The sequence below is a fragment of the Opisthocomus hoazin genome, chromosome 7, assembly GCF_030867145.1.
Source record: "Opisthocomus hoazin isolate bOpiHoa1 chromosome 7, bOpiHoa1.hap1, whole genome shotgun sequence".
NCBI lineage: Eukaryota > Metazoa > Chordata > Aves > Opisthocomiformes > Opisthocomidae > Opisthocomus > Opisthocomus hoazin.
The window spans coordinates 55,433,915-55,452,061 of record NC_134420.1 but is presented as its reverse complement, the minus strand read 5'-3'; the positions used below and the strand labels follow the sequence as shown (position 1 = coordinate 55,452,061).

The 18,147-nt window shown below is 47.1% G+C and overlaps 2 protein-coding genes across 3 annotated transcripts in view; one reads left to right on the top strand and one right to left on the bottom strand.

The window, feature by feature from the left end:
* Positions 1 to 6,873, top strand: part of NRDE2 (NRDE-2, necessary for RNA interference, domain containing) — a 69,988-nt gene extending 63,115 nt beyond the window's left edge. For both annotated transcript variants that reach the window (XM_075426103.1, XM_075426104.1), the window contains 2 exons: positions 2,660 to 2,731; positions 3,412 to 6,873. In XM_075426103.1, coding sequence (XP_075282218.1) covers positions 2,660 to 2,731; positions 3,412 to 3,537 — 198 coding nt within the window. In that variant the 3' untranslated portion in view covers positions 3,538 to 6,873. The remainder of the gene's footprint in view (positions 1 to 2,659; positions 2,732 to 3,411) is intronic.
* Positions 6,874 to 6,910: 37 nt separating this feature from the next.
* PSMC1 (proteasome 26S subunit, ATPase 1) lies at positions 6,911 to 15,544 on the bottom strand. Its single transcript, XM_075426105.1, has 11 exons — positions 15,465 to 15,544; positions 15,084 to 15,137; positions 14,252 to 14,348; positions 13,697 to 13,821; positions 13,002 to 13,187; positions 12,681 to 12,809; positions 11,617 to 11,713; positions 11,252 to 11,441; positions 9,717 to 9,868; positions 7,900 to 8,054; positions 6,911 to 7,219 (listed from the first exon to the last, which is right to left on the bottom strand). The coding sequence occupies exons 1-11, from the start codon at positions 15,465 to 15,467 to the stop codon at positions 7,085 to 7,087; spliced, it is 1,323 nt and encodes a 440-aa protein (XP_075282220.1). The 5' UTR covers positions 15,468 to 15,544; the 3' UTR covers positions 6,911 to 7,084.
* Positions 15,545 to 18,147: the final 2,603 nt, after the last annotated feature.

The window sequence follows — 18,147 nt, the reverse complement described above, 5'->3', positions numbered from 1 at the left end:
GCAAAAGAAATGCTAGGGACTCGTGTAAGGGGAATTTCGTTCCACAGTATTACTCCTCTGTTCGTGTCCTCTAGTGTAGTAAGCTGTCAGAGGGGAACAGCAGTTAGCAGGCTGTGAAGTGTGGAGGAGGCAGGGGAAGGAGGGACGCTTGTTTTGTGTTTGAGAAGATCTCTTGTGTAGGGCTATTACTGTGACCATTTCTACACAAATACGTGCTTGTAAATATTTTATACAACTTTGTATATAGGATCGTACAATTGAATTACTGTTATTCTTTATCAGCTACTAATGAGACTCCGGTATGCGCAAATGCTAAAGTAAAATCACCCATTGTGTATTTCATCACTAATGATTCATTCACTGAAGATACATTTTTCACAAGATCAAGAAGGAGTATTGATTACATGCTAATAAGATGGAGGAAAATAATACTTTTACAGTATTAGCCTTGATTAACATTGTTCAGAGAAGGAAAATCAATTAAAGATACTAAGATTTTTAGATACAGTCATAGAAGAAGAAGTTGTCCAGTATTACCCTAAGTTCTGTAGATCTCTCTGTTTTCTCTTTTGCTGTGTCTAGATGGTCAGTCTTCAGTATTTGGGCCGAAAGCTGCTCACTGTTTAAAAACACAAAGCTTTTATATAGATTTTGAAACAAACTATTTCTCTTAAATTCCTATTGATTTTTTTGTGAAATCATGCTTGACCAACCTGGTGGGCTTCCACAGTGAGATGACTAGCTCAGTGGCTGAGGGGACAGCAGTGGATGTTGTTCATCTCAACTTTAGCAAGCTTTTTCTGCTGTCTCCCATAACATCCTCGTAGACAAGCTGATGAAGTGTGGGGTAAGTTGACAGTGGCATGGACTGAAATCTGGTTGAACTGCCAGGCTCAGAGGGTTGTAATCAGCTGGGTGAACTCCTGCTGCAGGCCAGCCACTGGTGCTGTACCCTGGAAATTGATACTGGGACCAGTATACTTCAGCATCTTCATTAATGATCTGGACGATGAGAGACTATACAGTCAGCAAGTTTGCAGATGGTACAAAATCAAGAGGAGTGGCTGATGCACCGTATTCTGCTGTTGGCTTGTCCAGGTCCCTTTGAGTAGCCAAGAGCCATGAAGATGAAGAAGGGATTGGAGCGTGTGTTGTACAGGGAGAGGCCAGGAGACTTGCGATTGTTCAGCCTACAGAAGTGAAGGCTCCTGGAAGATACTGTCAGTGTACATGAATACCTCATGGGAGGGTGCGGAGACAGAGCCCCTCTTCTCAGTGCTGCCTAGTGACAGGACAAGAGGCAGTGGCCACACATTAAAATACAGAAAATTCCATTTAAACATAAAAAAAGGCTTTTTTACTGTGAGGGTGGTAGAACAGGTTGTCTAGAGGTTGTGAAGTCGCCATCCATGGAGATATTCAAAACTTGTGTATGTCTATGTGGTTCTAAACAGCCTGCTTTTGCTGACCCTGCTTTGAGCAGAGCGGTTGGAGCAGGTGGTCTCCAGAGGTCCCTTCCAGCCTCTGTGAAAAACTTAAGAGGCAGAAGGCTGATGAAAGCTCTCCGCAGAGCTGCGAAAGATGTGCGTGCATCTTAGTGCACAGCTCTGACAGCCAGGTTTCCAGTAAGTGGAGTGCGTTGCTGTTCAGTAAGGGGAGATCACAACACCAGAACAGCACAGGTTTCTACAATGTTATCGGTAATATGAAAAAGAATGTCTAGATTTTAAGAACTGACAGGGGAACCTGCTGATTTTTACCAGCAGTACTGATGTAGTCAGAACAAGAGAAAATGTAAACTCATGATTGAAGATCTCTTCTTCTCCAAGGATCTCAAAACATTTAATGTATTTTCAGAGTTTTGGAATTACTGCTTTTTTTGGCTTTGCCATCAAATTGCCTGTTTGTTACGTGTTTTGTAAAGTAGCCCAATTCAAATGATTTCTTCACAAGAAATTGTAATTGTTTCTTCCTGTACCTGGGATGACTGAAGCTGAGGAGACACTTCAGCACTCTGACCTTGGCTGCCCTTCTCTTTTTGAACTTCGCGGTAGCTGTGTGCGCTGTACTTGTGTCACGTAGTTGAACGGGTACTTTGAGGAGGAAGCTTTAACGCCTTCCAGATGGGTGCTAATTGGACATACCCGTTCTTGTGTGTAAGAGGGTTCAGCCTTAACAAGCTTCTGCTGAGTAGGGAAATGTACGTGCATGATCTCTTTAGTGCATAAAAATAATGTATTATCACCTTTACTGTACCAAGGATGCTCTTGTGTAGTATATGTGTAGCACGCCAGCTGTAAGTTTTGGTTAATATTTGCACTCTTGCCCATTGCAGTGTTATTGTCAAACATAGGCAAAGGTACTGACTTTAACTGAAATACTTAGCAGAGGCTCTTGCTGCCGGTCTTTGTTCTATTACTCGTCTTACAAGTAAAGCCTGAAACTCCTTAAAGACATCTCTGTGATTACGCTGAAGAGTGCAGTCGGTGTCTCCAGTGTACCCTGTCAGACTGCATAGCTACCACAACGTGTGGCGCTGAGGATTCCTCAGCAGAAGAACACTGAGCTTTTCAGCAGTAATTTCTTTGTCTCGGTGATAATTGTTTTATTATTTCAGCTATTACTGCATTGAAGTATGAACTGTTTTTTCCTTGCACAGGCTTCGGTAGGAAAAAAAGAAAAAAGTAGAGGATTGTTTTATAAAGCCCTTCAAAACTGTCCTTGGGCAAAGGTAAGCATAGAAAAAAATATAAACCTGTCATCATACTCTAATTTTTGAAGTTCTATATTTCAAAAAAAAAAAGAAGTTAGTCTTTCATAGTTGTTGTAATGAGTTGTATGTAAATGAAAGGAGAGATTTCTGAGGGAGAAGTACTGTAAGATTTTCTGCAAAGAAGAGATGCATCTGAAATGGAGACAAACAGTGGTCAGTGCCGTTTGCGTTTCAGAACAGAAAGGCGTTGCATTGTGTGAGGCAAGGAGATAATAAATTCCTCTGTGTGATCTAGAAGTGATCGTGTCTTTCAGACTGTGTTTCATTATGAGAAGCGTGGTAGTAGCACAAATACATAGGCAAATAAAAATTTAGGTTAATAGTGTAAGAAATTATTCAGGAGCACCTGCAACCCCTCAGGTAATGTCGGTACACGCTGCAAATGCTCCAGCGCCTCTTGACCCACGTTTTATCGTTTTGAATAAGATTATTTAGTAAGAGTTGGAAAAGACTTGATTAAACATCTACATTGCTGTCACTGTAGAAGTACTAATTTTGTTTGTGTCACTTTAAATAAGGATATGATATTTCTTATGTTCTTGCTACAGAGTTGTTTGCGTTATCTACGTGCCTCTTTATACTACGTTTCTTGCTGTGGTAGCAAGCTGGCACAGAAGACCTTCTCATTGTCCTTCCAGGTGCTGTATCTGGACGCGGTAGAGTACTTCCCTGATCATCTGCAAGAGACGCTGGATCTAATGACAGAGAAAGAACTGAGAGTGCGGGTGCCTATGGAGGAGCTGGATCTGCTGTTAGAGGTTTGAAAGAAGACCGTAGATGAGTGGAGAAGGTGCAGCAGCTGGTTCCAAAACTAGCAGTTAGACCAGTCTCTTTTCAAACAGGAACTGTGTTGGGACTTGGGTACTATGTACTATTTTTTTTTTTTAAGCACTTTTTGTTGGTTTTCTTTCTTTTTTTAGCTTTTATGTAAATTGCTATAAATAAGGAGTTCTACTATCTGCAAGTATTCTGGAATCAAGTACTGCATTTTGCCCACAAAAATGCATCCATGTCTCTGAAGTATTGCTGGCTCCCACAGCAGGATCCCCTCTCACAAATAGCCTCCTGTTGAATGTTGCCCACATTTCTTATTCTATTGTTTGAAATGACATTCCCTGGAGTTCCATGGAGGTTCAGTACATGCCAGCTATGGTTTGGTGAGCAGCACAGGAAATAAACATCCGCCAAATGGATGCTCCACTGTCCCCCATTGGCAGGCCTCAGTAATTTCCTTCTGCTTGGTATGCGTGCGTGTGTGTATATAACTGCCAGGTCAAACAGCCCTTGCATCTGTACATACACTGTTAGTAAAAGCTAAATCTTTGCTTGAGCAGCCACCTATTTTGGACTTGTATTTGTATGTTTTGACAGATGGCCATTTTAGTACAAATATTTATGAAAAATATACCTGATTATTTGAAAATTCAAAAGGAACTTGAATTATTTTTTATTTCTTAATTTAATATAACTGTGAGTGTATTAAAAATGAAAATGTATCCGTAATGCCTCTCTGAGCAGCTTACTTGTAAATAAATTTTTGTAATTGATTACTCACTTTTGACCCAAATACAGGAAATTATCATAAAAGAAGTAGAGGCCTGGTCTGCCTTTAATCCTCACCAAAGAAGGCTGAGTAATCAAAACATGATTGTTTAATTAGCAGCTTCTATTCCAAGAGTCTTTAGGCAAGCTCCTAGAGAAGTAATATGCAATATGGTAACAATTTATAGTTATGTTATATATGTATTTTATAAGACAGAATATGCTGAAATACGTAAAAGACTGTTTAGCATCCCTACTGTTCAGACCCAAGAACTCAGAAACTGGATCTGTGAAACAGGGTACCTGCAGCCACTGCAGACCCAAACCCGTTTCAGAGGTTTTTCAGGACAAAACTGACTGTCCCTAACAGCTCCGAAACGACTGGGCTCGTCCAGCTGATGACGTCTCATTACACGCAAAACTGTGGCTGGACAAAGCCAGACAACCTGTGCCTTGGCTTTGCCTGTAGCACCACAGTACCAGATATAAGTTGAGTTTAGGCTGCATTTCATTTATTTTTTTCTAAGATTATTTTAAATAATACAGGGAATATGCAGAATTTTGAATGGCATCACAGACCTTCTTAAGAGCCTTGTAATATTGCTGTAGTTGCAAGTGATGCTGATTTTGTTACAAAAGTAATTGATTAGTCTTTGTAAAAAAAATGTGTATTTTATTTTTAAAATCCATGCTTCTTGCAGAAATGACAGAGCTGCTGAATCGGGGGTAGGAGTTACGCTGTGCGCTGAGCAGTGACAGCACACATTGTGTGTATGTGCAGCTTTGCTCTTCCATCAAAGCAGAAGGCCGTTTCCTCCAGCGACCTGGAAGGGGCACGGAGCTGGGGAAACCTGGCTGTGCTCCTGGTTGTGTTTCTCCCAGAGCCACAGGATCACCGAGCAGCCCAGGTTGGGAGGGACCTTCATCGCTCCACCTGGTCCAGCCTTTTGTGGGACAGGGAGCCTCGTAGAGCGGTCCAGCCCCCTGTCCAGTCCTGTCTGGAACGCCTCGGGCAAGGGCAGCGATGGCGCCTGTTTCGGTCACTTCTCACTCTGACTCATCCCCTCCCCGGGCCCGGCTTCCCCCTTGGCAGCATCCACGCCACTGGTGCCGCTGGGGACGGCTCGAGGCTGTGCACTTGCCGAGAGAAAGTGCCACAAGTTAAATCCTGCTGCAAAAGAGTTTAATTTTCAAATGTGTTTCTTTTTCAGTTACTGTTGTGGCAGACAGTGTACCAGAACGCAGTTCTTGGTTTAGCTTGAGACATGGCAGCTTTCCTTCAGTCAGCTGAACCAGCCTCGTGGTTGTTGTTTCTGGCCAGCGTTAGCAGCCCTGTCCCACATGAAAAGCCTCACTTGCCACACGTCATAAAGCTTTTCAGCCCCTCAAGCGATGATGAGATCAACTGCCGTGATGAGGAAGTGCTAAAAAATCACTGGTTTTTTGTGACCTTTCCAGAGAGGCAGATCTCATACGGTTTGCAAGAATGGGTAATAAAACTTTGCTTGTTGTTGTTCTGTCCTGATGAAAAACAACTCTATGTCAAGGTTCCTGTCATCCAGACTGAAGAAAAGATTCCACCCAGCTGTAGGCTTTGTTTTCAACAATGAACCACATAATTTTGACATAGGGAAAAAAAAAAAAATCTCTAGGCCTTGCTGCTGCCATTGTTGTTGCAGCGCTGGCGGTTATCAGAGAGGTTGCTCTGTGTGTGACTGAACGGTCTGTTACTGGCCAGCGTTTGCTCCCACAGAACAAAGACTGCACATTCCCTAACTGTGGTCTGTGTGGAACTTTATATAACCTTAACAATCACATGTGCAACATTTGGAAATTAATTACTTAGAACTTAACAAGTGCTTCACAAAAGCACGCTACACCTAATAAGCAGTATAGGCGTTGCTACAGCTTGGTGCAATAGAAATCCAGCTCCTGTGGGGATGGAGCTGCAGGCAGCAGGGTTGTTTAGAGGGGAAGAACTTGTTTTAAGATTACACTGCAGAACACCAAGCAGGTGATGTGCAGTTTGAGTTTCTGCCTGCAGCAGGACAAAACACACGCCCCTCACACCCAGGCTGGCCAGCCCCTGTGCCCCAGCGACATCGGCCTTCACCCTCGCTCAGGGTGAAGAAGGTGTGTTCATATAATGAGCTGTAACGCTCTTGGGAAAAACAGACTTATAAACTCTTTAATGTTACACTGCCTTACCCAGGCATGTTTTGATCTCTAAACTAAGACCACTGAATGTTCACGTTGCTTTCCTGTAAGTGCAAGTGCTAGATTAGGTCAGTACTTTACAAGTGCATCTGAATGTTACTTAAGGTTGCATGTTTTGCATAAATTTCTCACATATATATGACTGAGGACACTGAGGTTACTCAGAAGTGACTCCTGTCCTAGTTACTGAGAAGAGATACAGAAAAGCTCTGCAGTAGCTGTGAGAGACTGACTGGCAGGTGGGCGACCCACTCCCGGGCTCCTTGCAGCACAGAGCAGTGTGCTTTGGCCCACCCTGACAGGCACTCTGATGGCACCAGCACTCCTCCTTGGAAGTAAGTCTGAGTACACCAACAGCCCCTTCCCTGTAAGTACCAGTTCAATTCAAACACAGGTTTTATTAGGAATGAAGTGTTACACTGACTGAAAAACCACAATCAAGCAGGATTTAACCTCTTCAAGAATGACAGCCACACTGTGGTTTTATGCAAGACTGTCCTCCCAGCCCCAGAAGGAGATCCTGACAGTCCCCAAAGAGAGGCCCCAGGTGACTCAAAGGTACAGTCCCTCGGGGGTTCCCTCCTGCTTCTTATAGAGAACATTCTCTTTAGACTTCTTGAAGTCTTCATTTGTTACTTTCATTCTCCGCTCCCGCAGCGCCATCAGTCCAGCCTCTGTACAGATTGCCTGCAACAGAGAAAGCAAAAGTTAGGGGCTCTGCGTGGCCCCCTCAGGCCACCCCTCAGAAGACTGCAGTGTCTCCGTGCTGCTCTGACCAAAGTGAAGCGCGTTCACAACATGAACGCTGTGAGGTTCAGTACTGCTGAACAGCACGGGAGCATGTAAAACAACCTAGGTAAGGCCAGAGGAGTATTTCTGTCCCCTGGCAGTCAGAGTAACCCTTCCATGACGGAACGGCAGGGCGGTAATGCTAGTGAGGCCTCTGTCAGCTGCAGAAGAGCAGAGTAGGTAGGTCTGATGCTTCCTAACTTACAGGTATGATTTTAGCTGCTTGCAACATAGTCCCTAAAAATGCTTCTTGCCCTGCACTACCTTATGTAATGTTTAAGACACCTTGCATGTTTGTGCAAGATTCCACATTCCCCTTCTGATTTCCACTTTGCTACTGTTGACATTTCATACTCGGATAACACAGTTACATACTCTTATCAACACAAGCTACTATTTCAATAAGGTTCCCGTTTGTAAAGCTGAGCACGCGGCACTCAGAAGGTATTTCACAGCCACCCAGCTGTCCCTCGGTGATGTAGCGCAGGTAATGAGAGACCAGCCAATGTTTCTGGATGCAGTAACAATGAGATCTGATTTGCGTTTTGCAGTATAAGCAACGGTGATGTACAACTGACCTTAATATCTGCACCGCTGAGATCGTCTTTTGCCATAATCAGCTCATCCAAGGTCACGTCATCTGCCAACGTCATCCTGCTCGTGTGGATCTGAAAGATGCGTTTCTTGGTCTTCTCATCGGGTAGAGGAAACTCTATTTTCCTGTCAATACGTCCTGTCCAAAAGAAAAGCTCAGCCTTAGTTTTTCTGCGTGCAGCTGTTTGAAATGGAGCAGGAAGGACACCTCAGGGTTGTCCTCACACCACAGTCAATCCGAACGCGGGGCCGGACTGTCTGCAGTGCGCAGGAGGCTGCGGGAGGGCACAGATACCAAGCTGCTGAGAGAGGCTGCATCGCTGCATGTGACACCTTGCCTGCGAAACACGAAAAGCCTTCCCAGAGTCAGATGTAAATATTAAAAAAAAATCCAGTATGTCGTAGCACAGATAAGTATGAAACAAATGCTTATGTTCCTGTAATAAATTTTATTCTGCTGAGATTACATTTAGCTCTGAAGTTTAATTTTCTGCTACACACATACACACACACAAAATAAATCCCTGCAGCAACTTGAAGAACTCTTCCTCCCTGTATAACCATCCTCCTAAAGAAAAAACAAAACCCAACAAAAAACCCCCACCTAACTGAAGAAGGAAGGTTTTGCAGGAATAGTTCTGTTGCAAGTCCCCACCAGATGTTTTCTTTATGTCAGCAGGGACTTTGGATGTTCTGGCACTCTTTGTTCCAACTTTAATGAGCAATCTTTTTAAAGATATCTTCCATCTCCAGATCACTCCTGTTTCTCTTTGGTCGTACAGGATCTGCTCTAAGAAGGGCTGATGGCCCCATGCGTGCTATTGCAGGCTGTTGCACACAACGGTCCATCAGTCAGCTGAACTGCTGGGGGGGCCCTGGTTGCTGCAATTTAAATACCCCACAGGTACAGGAAGGTTCCTTCCAACAAATTTTAGATCATCTTAGCTTGTCCTTTAATACTGATACAGCATTATCTCCGCTGCACTCTGACAGCAGTGGTGGTGATTTGGAGGGGCAAGGCCACAATGGTGACAAAACCAGACTTTTTTGACAAAACACAAGCACCCCTCAGCAACTTCATACCGTGGAGTCTGCAGTCACTGCTCAGAGTGGTTCTTTGACAATTTCATCTTAAATTATCTTGGCTGTCTATCTTACTTCTATTACTTTAGCAGGAGTATCTTTACAACCTCTTTGCTACTTAGGATTTACTTGAGGACACTAACGGGAGGCTGAGCTTGCTGCTTTGATCTCCATGCTGCTTCCTGCCTTCTGGTGTAACCAACCCCACAGACGTGTTGCGGTTCAGGACATTTTTAGTGGCCTATTGAAAACACGACTCGTGCCTGTTCAAGCTCTCAGCTCCACGTGTAGGACCTATGTCAAAGCCAGGTATCGCTGCTCCCCCCAGCCCCCAAACGACGGCGGTGTGCCAGGGTGAAAAGGCAGTGGCCTGGCATCCTTGTGTCACAGCCCAGCTCTCACCGCGCAGCCGTCAGTCCCCGGGTGGCAACGGAATGCTACTGCACCACGCCTTGCCTCAACAATTACTTAAAATTGCTGTGCCACCTTAATACAGGGGGAGCATATTCAAGTTGCTTATGTGTATGTAAGAGAAATTAACACATCTCTTCCATAGTTTTTTTCTCTTGTTTGGAAAACTTGTGAACAGGTTCTGATGTCAACAGATACACCAACCTAGCTGGGATGGCGAGCAGAGACAAACCAGTGACTTGCATGCTTCTTACCAGGGCACGTTTGACAAAAGCAAGGGAAGCACACGCCGCAGGCAGTCTCTTACCTGGCCTAATCAAAGCTGGGTCCAGTGTTTCTATTCTGTTCGTAGCCATGATAACTTTGACATCCCCCCGCGAGTCAAACCCGTCCAGCTGGTTCAGCAGCTCCAGCATTGTCCGCTGGATCTCTCTCTCACCACCCGAGTTCGAGTCGTACCTTTGCGAAAACAATGTCATCAGAAAAAGCACTATTACTTCACAGAACTGCCACAAACACGTAAGAAAATAGTGTGGGGGTTTGGTTTCGGTTTTTTGTTTGTTTTTTTAAGTACTCATGACAGATTTTTTCTTTAATCTCATTTTCACCCACAGAAAACAAAAAGGAGGTTTCATAACCACATTGTAACATCTAGGTAAGTAAAGAGACACTGAACTACTCTTGTAGCTGGGGAAAGTAACAGCAATCACGTGAAGGAAATCTGTCCTTTCTCACATGTTTGTTATGTATTTAGAAATATCTTTTTCCCCCCCCCAACAAAATCAACAAACTAACATAAAGGAAACAAATCTCCTTCTTAAAAGCACATGCTTTTAAGAAAACATCACAGAAAACGCAGCTTGTCACTGATTTTTCCACTCCAGCTTTTCCATATGCACCCAGCTGTAATGGCACGCCCTTCAGCCGTACTCACGTGGGCACCAGTTTGACTCTGCTCTTCCCCAAACACCGGTACCAGTGGCTGCACTTCCCTGCCCTGCAGCTCAGCTGTGTTACTTCTCTCATACCAGAGCAGATGCTCTACACCCACAACAGCTCAGCCGTGTTTAGGAACCGTCTGAAGCAACACAACATTTACACAGAATTCCATGCGTTACGTGCTTCACCCTCCATCCAATCCTTCCCACGTACGCCGAGACGCAGCGGGCAGAAGCTGCCTCGTACTGGAGCCTCAGGCTAGCAGCTGTGTAGCAATGTGTATCAGCACTTTTTTTATTTATTGTAAAAACATCTGACTACTTTAAAGGCTATTTGTATTGGACAGTTCCAACCAGCCTGTGGAATTTTCAAAGTAACACAACTGGGATGGCAGCTGAACCATAGTTTAGCGTGACACAAGCAATGCTTCTCCATGACATTGTGCTCTGTAGCTTACTGTATATATTCTAAGAACGTAAGTATTTAGCCCGTCTGGAGAGGTAATCAGCAAATGGACATATTCTGTATCACGTACACTGCTTTACTGTGAAATCACTGAAGCCAATCACCGAGTACTTGGATTTGCACGGGGAGGCGACCGTGTGAACTTACACACAGCGTCTCTCTCTGTTTCAGACACTCTACCACAGGGATGCGACCAGGCAGCAACAGGAGAGAGGCCGAGCCTCCGGTCATATCCACTTAACAGGAAAAGGTTATGATATATTTTAGTCTCAAAGTTATTTGAGGTTTTACTTGTTAAAAATGCTTCCATCAAAAAGAGTATCACGAAAATGGTAGCAGAGCAAAGAAACCGAGTACCACCAGGGCTGCAGCAGCAGCGTTTCTAGCAAACCCCCCATTGCCCCTGGCAGCACACGGAGCGGAGCCGGTGTGCGGTACCTCTTGGTGCCGATGGCGTCGATCTCGTCAATGAAGACGATCGACGGAGCATGCTCTTCAGCCACACGGAACAGCTCGCGCACCAGCTTCGGACCGTCACCCAAATATTTCTGTATAAGTTCTGAACCGACCACTCTCAGGAAGGTCGCTGAAGTTTGGTTTGCCACTGCTTTGGCTAGTAAAGTTTTACCTGTTTTTAGTAGGAAAGAAATACTGTAATTAGATTGGGGGGGGCGGGGGGGCAGTGCTTTAACAAAACAGTCCCATGAAATTTGTGACAGACTTGGCAATGCTTTAACACTAAGCAAGCATAATTTCTTCCGCTGGTGTTAGCTCAGCGGGGCTGTCACCGTGCTGTGAGGTACCTGTGCCAGGCGGGCCGTACAGAATGACGCCTTTGGGTGGCTTTATACCCATCTCTTCATAATACTCAGGATGGGTGAGAGGAAGCTCCACAGACTCCTGCAGCACAAAGAAAACAAACCTGAGTTTTTATAACGAGCGAGTGCTCTCCACACAAGTTCTGTGGGGACCTTGAGAACAGCATTGATAAGAGTAATGGAGGCAAAAAGAACTGAACTGCTTTCAAGACAGACCTGGAAAGGTACGTCTCTCTCGTGCCTCCAACTCCAAGACAGACAACGACTCTATCTGAACGGGTCCTCCTACTGTTTCCACTCAACCAGCGGAAGAGAAGCCGTGAGTGTTCCCCCTCCACCAACGTAAACACATCCCGCTGAGAGCAGGACCTGGGAGTTCCCGACTCCCATCACTCAGGGAGGACCTCGGGCTGGGGGGACCCTTTGTGAAAGGACGCCTTCCACCATCAATTACCAGGTATTACAGATCAGTATTTTAAGAGCAATTTTGTGATTTTGGACACCTACCCAAAGCAAAATGGTTGAGTTTTACCAGGGTTCAGATAGAGCTCTGCTCATGGAAAAACAAAACAAAACAAAACAAAAAAACCCACAACAACCACAAAACCAAACAACCCCCCCCCACCAACTAAACACAAAACCCCCCAACCAAGCAATAAAAAAAAATGCAAAAGACAAACCAAGCAAAAAACCCTACCCCCTAAATCCTTGGATTGCAGGGCACCAGACACTCAAACCAATCTCTGCACTTCTTACAATTTAACTCTCATCTTGCAACAGTCAATAACTTTACACGCTGCAAACTAGGAAGTTACTGCGCAGATTTTGTAAGGGCTCTACAGGTTCCACAGCAACTGCGCAAGGTTCCTGTGCCTACAGATTGAGAATGTCCACGAGTCTGCTAAAACCAAACCAAGAAACACACGACAGCAAGACACAACAGAACACTACATGAACGGCAGCCAGTCCTGCTGTTACACTTCCGAGCTCCCAGTGCAGCAGCTACGTTGCCAGCTTACTTAACGGTGTAAATCCGCACAACTGAATACCTTGATTTCCTGAATCTGGTTGTCAAGGCCACCAATGTCAGCGTATGTTTCTTGAGGAGCTTTCTCCACTTTCATCACAGTCACTAAAGGATCTGTGTCATCCATCAGGACTCCTATCACAGCATGAACCTAATTCAAGCATTAAGAGTTGTCAGAGAAAGCCAGCAGCACTATTAATACGAGCTCAAGCCGAATCCCAGTGCCCATCTATTTAGGTGTACAAAGCAAACAGCATTAATACTCAGACCCTGTGATCCTCAGAAAAAAGGCCAGTTAAGAACAGTACAAGAACTTGTGCTTCACTTTATAAAAACAACTCACCTTGTGATTGAGCAAAACAGAGCAGCCTGGCTCTAGCAGATCCTTGTCCACAAAAGACAGGATACTGACGTAGTGCTCCGACCCGACTGAGGTGGACACGATCGCGTGGTTGTCATCAATGATCTCTTCCAAGGTACCCACGGACATTGGTGTTCCCCTCAGATCATCCACCTTGGATCTTTCTTCCTGTTGTCAAGAGGAACCCAAGAAACAACTCCAGAACACAGGCAAAAACGTTCCTGTACAGCACTGGCTCAACAGTTCGCACCAAACACAACAGAACCACCCTCTGCTATTGTTGTTTCGCTGCCCCAACAGGCATCACAGCACAGGCCAGTAACGAAACCCACTATAACTGGTCAGACAGCACTGCACGGATGCGCATGGCTGGAACACTCTTTCCTTCTCTACTGAAGATATCTGGGAGCTGCACTTTCACAGATCGCCAAGAAATAAAAACCCACTGTGGCCTCATCTGTAGTAACCCATGCTTGGACTAAAACCATTAAACCACTAGAAAAAAATCCTTCATTTTCTGGACAGTAGTTGAGATTTAATGAAGAATTGTAATGTACGTAGTATGTTTGCACTGACTTACACGTTCATGGCACTTTATTTCCATTGCTCTTGCATGAAGCCGCTTATATTAGAGCACTTACTGCAATATTAGAAGTAAGAGTTCACTCAAACCTCACCTCTTGTTTTTCTTCCAAAGGTTTCATCTGTTCTTGATTCCTGATAAATTCTTCCTCCATTAAGAGGTAATCTTTAATTCTCTCCAATTTCAACAATTTGAGTCTGCACTGCGTGTGAGGGGTCACTGTAACCAAAGTACAATCACAATATTTTAGACCAATCACAATATTTAGACCACAGTGCCAACTACTCACTAATTCATTACCAGAAATTCTGCTTTATTTTCTGACAATAACTACTATGTGAGCAGCAGTCACTAATTTACTCATGCCACTGTAATTCTAGGTAACAAAAAAACCAAACATTTTTAAAGGTAATGTTTCCCCTGTATTTCTGATCATTTCAATTTCTCTCTCTCCCACCTAGCAATTCAGAGGGTGCATCTTGCATAAAAAATAATTGTATTTTGTGTTTTTACATCCATTAAAAATAAAGTTACATTTGGCCTCCTGCATTTGTGACCTACATGCAGTCAGCGCTAGGGGAGAAGACAGCTCTGTGGTTCCCGAAGAGCAGACAGGCCCCAGGACGGCCTGGGCAGGCAGAACGCTTACCCAGGGGAAGCTTGCTGGCAGCATCTGGTCCCTTTGTTTTCTTCTTCTTTTTCCCCACTCTGGTTGGAACTGGAGGCTCGTATTTCTTCTTCTTATCCTATTCAGGACAAGGATTCCATGGAAAAAAAAAAATCAGGATATTAACAATGAAAAAATACGCACAGATGCTGGGTGCACAGAGACAGAGAGGGCTCAACGCAAGCTGAATGGCTGCATAACAAAATTATCTCCTCTATGATATATAGCGAGAAGCCCCCCCCAAAGCATTACTCTTATTTTTTAAGAAGGGTAAAAAATTACTTCTCCTGCTTATTTTGCATCCCTCTTTAGTTTAGGTTTCTGCCAGTTTTCAGTGATTACAGAACGTGGAAGGGTAACGCCTGAAGCAAATCACCAAAACTCACCCGTGGAAGGATGAGGCAGACACTGGACCTGAACGCTTCTGCAGTGCCCAAACCAAGGGGCAAAGCGCGCTGTGCGGCTGCCGGCCGGGGCACGGCGTGCCACCCACGCTACCCCCCCAGGGGGGGCCTCACGCAGATGGCAGCACCATGCCGTTTTCAACCCCAAACCAGTTACTTCAGCGACAGCCGGAGGGCAGCCAGCCTTCCCTGACCTAGGCGGACGTACAGCTCTGTTCTTTTGAAATATAACCTACCGCTGCCCAACAGTTTCCCTTTCCCTTCGCAGTTAAAGCCGCCCTATTTCCGCCCAGCAGCCCGCCTCCCCCAGCACGCAGCGACGCGGCGTCCCACCGCGGCAGCCGGAGTTCGGGCGGCTCCGAGCACAGGACGGCCGAGGCCCGCCCGGTGCTGGCCCCGGTTCCAGCTACCTTGTCATCCTTCTTGCCGCCGCCGGGGCCGTGTCCACCGCTCTGGCTCTGACCCTGCGCGGGAAGAAGAAAACAAAGGGAAGTGAACGCCGAGCCCCGCGCCCCGGGGCCGCTCCGCGCCAGCGGGTTTCTCCCGCCCCCCCCGGCCGCGCTGAGGCGGCCTCGGGGCCCAGCGCCGGCGGTGACTCCGCAGGACGCCGGGCTGCCTGCCCGAGGCGGCTGCCTGCCCGAGGCGGCGGGCTGCCCGAGGCGGCGGGCTGCCCGAGGCGGCGGGCTGCCCGAGGCGGCGGGCTGCCCGAGGCGGCCGGGACCCCCCGCCCCACCGGCGCAGCCCCCTCTGCCCCCCCGCCGGCCGGGCCCGGGCCGCGGCCGCCGCCTCACCATCCTGTCCCTGCGCCGCCCCGGAAGTACTACCCAGACGGCGCCCGGCGAGGGAGGTAGCGGCGTCGCTACGGGGACCGGCGAGGGCCAAACGCGACGGGCGGCGTGGGCGGGGCTACGGCGGCGTCGCAGCGTCAGACGGAGGACGCCGCTCGCCGCGGCCACAGGGGCAGCGTCCGCACAGCCCCGCGGGGGGCGCTGCTGCGGTGTGGCCTGGCGAATGGCAGGGCCGGCCGGCCGCGCGGTCACCGCCCCCCGGCCGGGCGGGGAGAGGGGGCGGCGTGGGGGGCCCGGGGCCGGGCGGCGGTGGGGAGAGCACTTGGCAGCAGCCGCCGCCACGGGCGAGACGGACTGAGCTGGGGGAAACAGGGAGTTTAATTCATCACGCAGTCAGAGTGGGACAAGGACAAATAAAACCAGGTCTTCCCCCCACCCCTCCCTTCTTCCCGGGCTCAGCTTCACTCCCGTTTCTCTCCCTCCTCCCCCCGAGCGGCGCAGCGGGATGGGGAATGGGGGCTGTGGTCAGTTCATCACCCGTTGTCTCTGCCGCTCCTTCCTTCTCAGGGGGAGGACTCCTCACACTCTTCCCCTGCTCCAGCGTGAGGTCCCTCTCATGAGACACAGTTCTCCATGAACTTCTCCAACGTGAGTGCTTCCCACAGGCTGCAGCTCTTCATGAACTGCCCCAGCATGGGTCCATCCCACAGGGTGCAGTCCTTCAGGAACAGGCTGCTACAGCGTGGTTCCCCCATGGGGTCACAAGTCCTGCCAGCAAACCTGCTCCGGCGTGGGCTCCTCTCTCCGTTGGTCCGCAGGTCCTGGCAGGAGCCTCCTTCAGGCATCCACCTGCTCTGGCGTGGGGTCCCTTCCACAGGCTGCAAGTGGAGATCTGCTCCACCGTGGACCAAAATGGGACAAATCCAGAGCTGATGTTTCACAGCACTGATGGGAGGATCCTCTGCTGAGACCACGTCTGCACTGGTGTGCTCCGTGCTGCCTGCAGCAGTTCGCAGCACTGCTGGTGCTGGCTGCCCTCCACCCGTGGCGTGTTTTGGCTGTTCCAACAGGATGAACAGGAATTCCTTCCGCTTGTAAAATGCCAGGAGCTCTGCTTCCAAAAGTTTGTTTTCCTGTAGCATTTTTCCATCTGTGTTTTCAAAATAAACGAAGGCGTTCAACCTTGTTTTAAAGTTATCTGCAGAGCGAGTAACCAGAAATGCTTCTCAGTAATGAGGGAATGGAAATACAAATCAAAGCAAGTGAGGGCAGTTCTGTATGTCTCGGAATGAAATCTGAGCTTCAGGAGCTTTAACTGCCAAGAAAGGGGCACTGTCACCTTTCTGGTGGGACTTCTTGCTGTGAGCTGACCTGTGTGGCAGCACAGAGGCGGAGGAGGAAGAGCGGCAAATGTTCTTTGTGACCTGTATTTGAAGTTACGGTTTTTTTTCCCTGGACCTGATGCTTCCTTCCACCTCTTGCATGGCCTAGTCAATATAAATACATCACTTTGTGTGTGTGTGTAAGAACTGCTTTTCTTAAGAGCAGCACTGTAAAAACAATGGTAGAGTTTTCAGGAAGTCCCTCCCTCCAGATCGACGTAACATTCATACCTACAGTGAGCTCTACCTGTCTCTAGTATTCTCGGGAAATGAGGTAGAAACTTTCACTGCCTGCTTCTGACGTTCCCAAAGGTGAAGCGCAGACTGAACGCGAGCCTGTGCTCAATGCAGAGCCGAGCACCTGGTCTGGGTCGCAGTCCATTTTGCGCTGTGTCCTCGCACCAGAGGCCCCCGGTCCTTGTCTGGGGCCCGCAGCGGCTGCTTGTCGTCTCCCTGCCCTCCCCAGAACCCAAGCGCCTCTGCAGGAGCGCTGCCTGCGTCTCGGCTGGGCGGACGGGATCTCCAGATAGTTCCTCTTCTCTGGGCTGAAAGCTCTGTGGCAAGGCATTGCGGGGTTGTGCGGGGAGCTGGTGTGGAAGGACAGGGTCTTCTGTGAGCGTCACCATCAGCAGAGAGGTTATAATCAAGCTGAGGGTGTAGTCTAAAAATACTTCTATTCTGCTTCCACCTTGTTAACCAGCATATAGATTGAATTTACATCCGTCACTGTTTTCAGCCGAAAGATCAGAGCGTTCATGAAAAGGGCCTTCACTTTAGAGCAGTCGGTAGGATGTGGAGTATGTTTTGCTCTTTGCTTTCATGTTGTTTGTTCTTTCACACTTTCTCTAGAATTCATGTCTGAGTAGGGAACTTAATTTATTAAATATTAACGTAACTGGCTGGGATGTGTAGGAAGGCGTGAGGTTTTGATCATTTGGATTGGTTCCATTTGTTCACAAGGGTTACTGTTTCCCGCTGTGGATTTAATCTGACTTTTCTGTTGTTTTTTTCTTTTATGAATTAGCTGATGTTTTGTACGGTATCAACTGTTCTGTAACTTTTAAGGACACTTGGAATGAAATGAAATGAAAACAGATGTTCTTTAGTAACATTCACTTTACGGAATTTGCTGTCTTAGAGGACTGCATCTGTACTTCTTTTAACGTTACAGTGTGCAGATGCTGGAACATCCTCTCCCTCAAGTATATGCACTTTTTCCTCTCTTCAACCTCACTTTGGATTCAGGCATACACACATTTATTTAGAATTAGACCTGTAAGTGGTAGTGCTGGTTATGATTCACA

Coding starts and splice junctions, on each gene's coding strand:
- PSMC1 (XM_075426105.1), bottom strand. Junction 13,822..14,251: donor TGCCAGCAAGCTTCCCCTGG/GTAAGCGTTCTG, acceptor CTTTGGTTACAG/TGACCCCTCACACGCAGTGC. Junction 11,714..12,680: donor ACCAGATTCAGGAAATCAAG/GTATTCAGTTGT, acceptor TTTGTGCTGCAG/GAGTCTGTGGAGCTTCCTCT.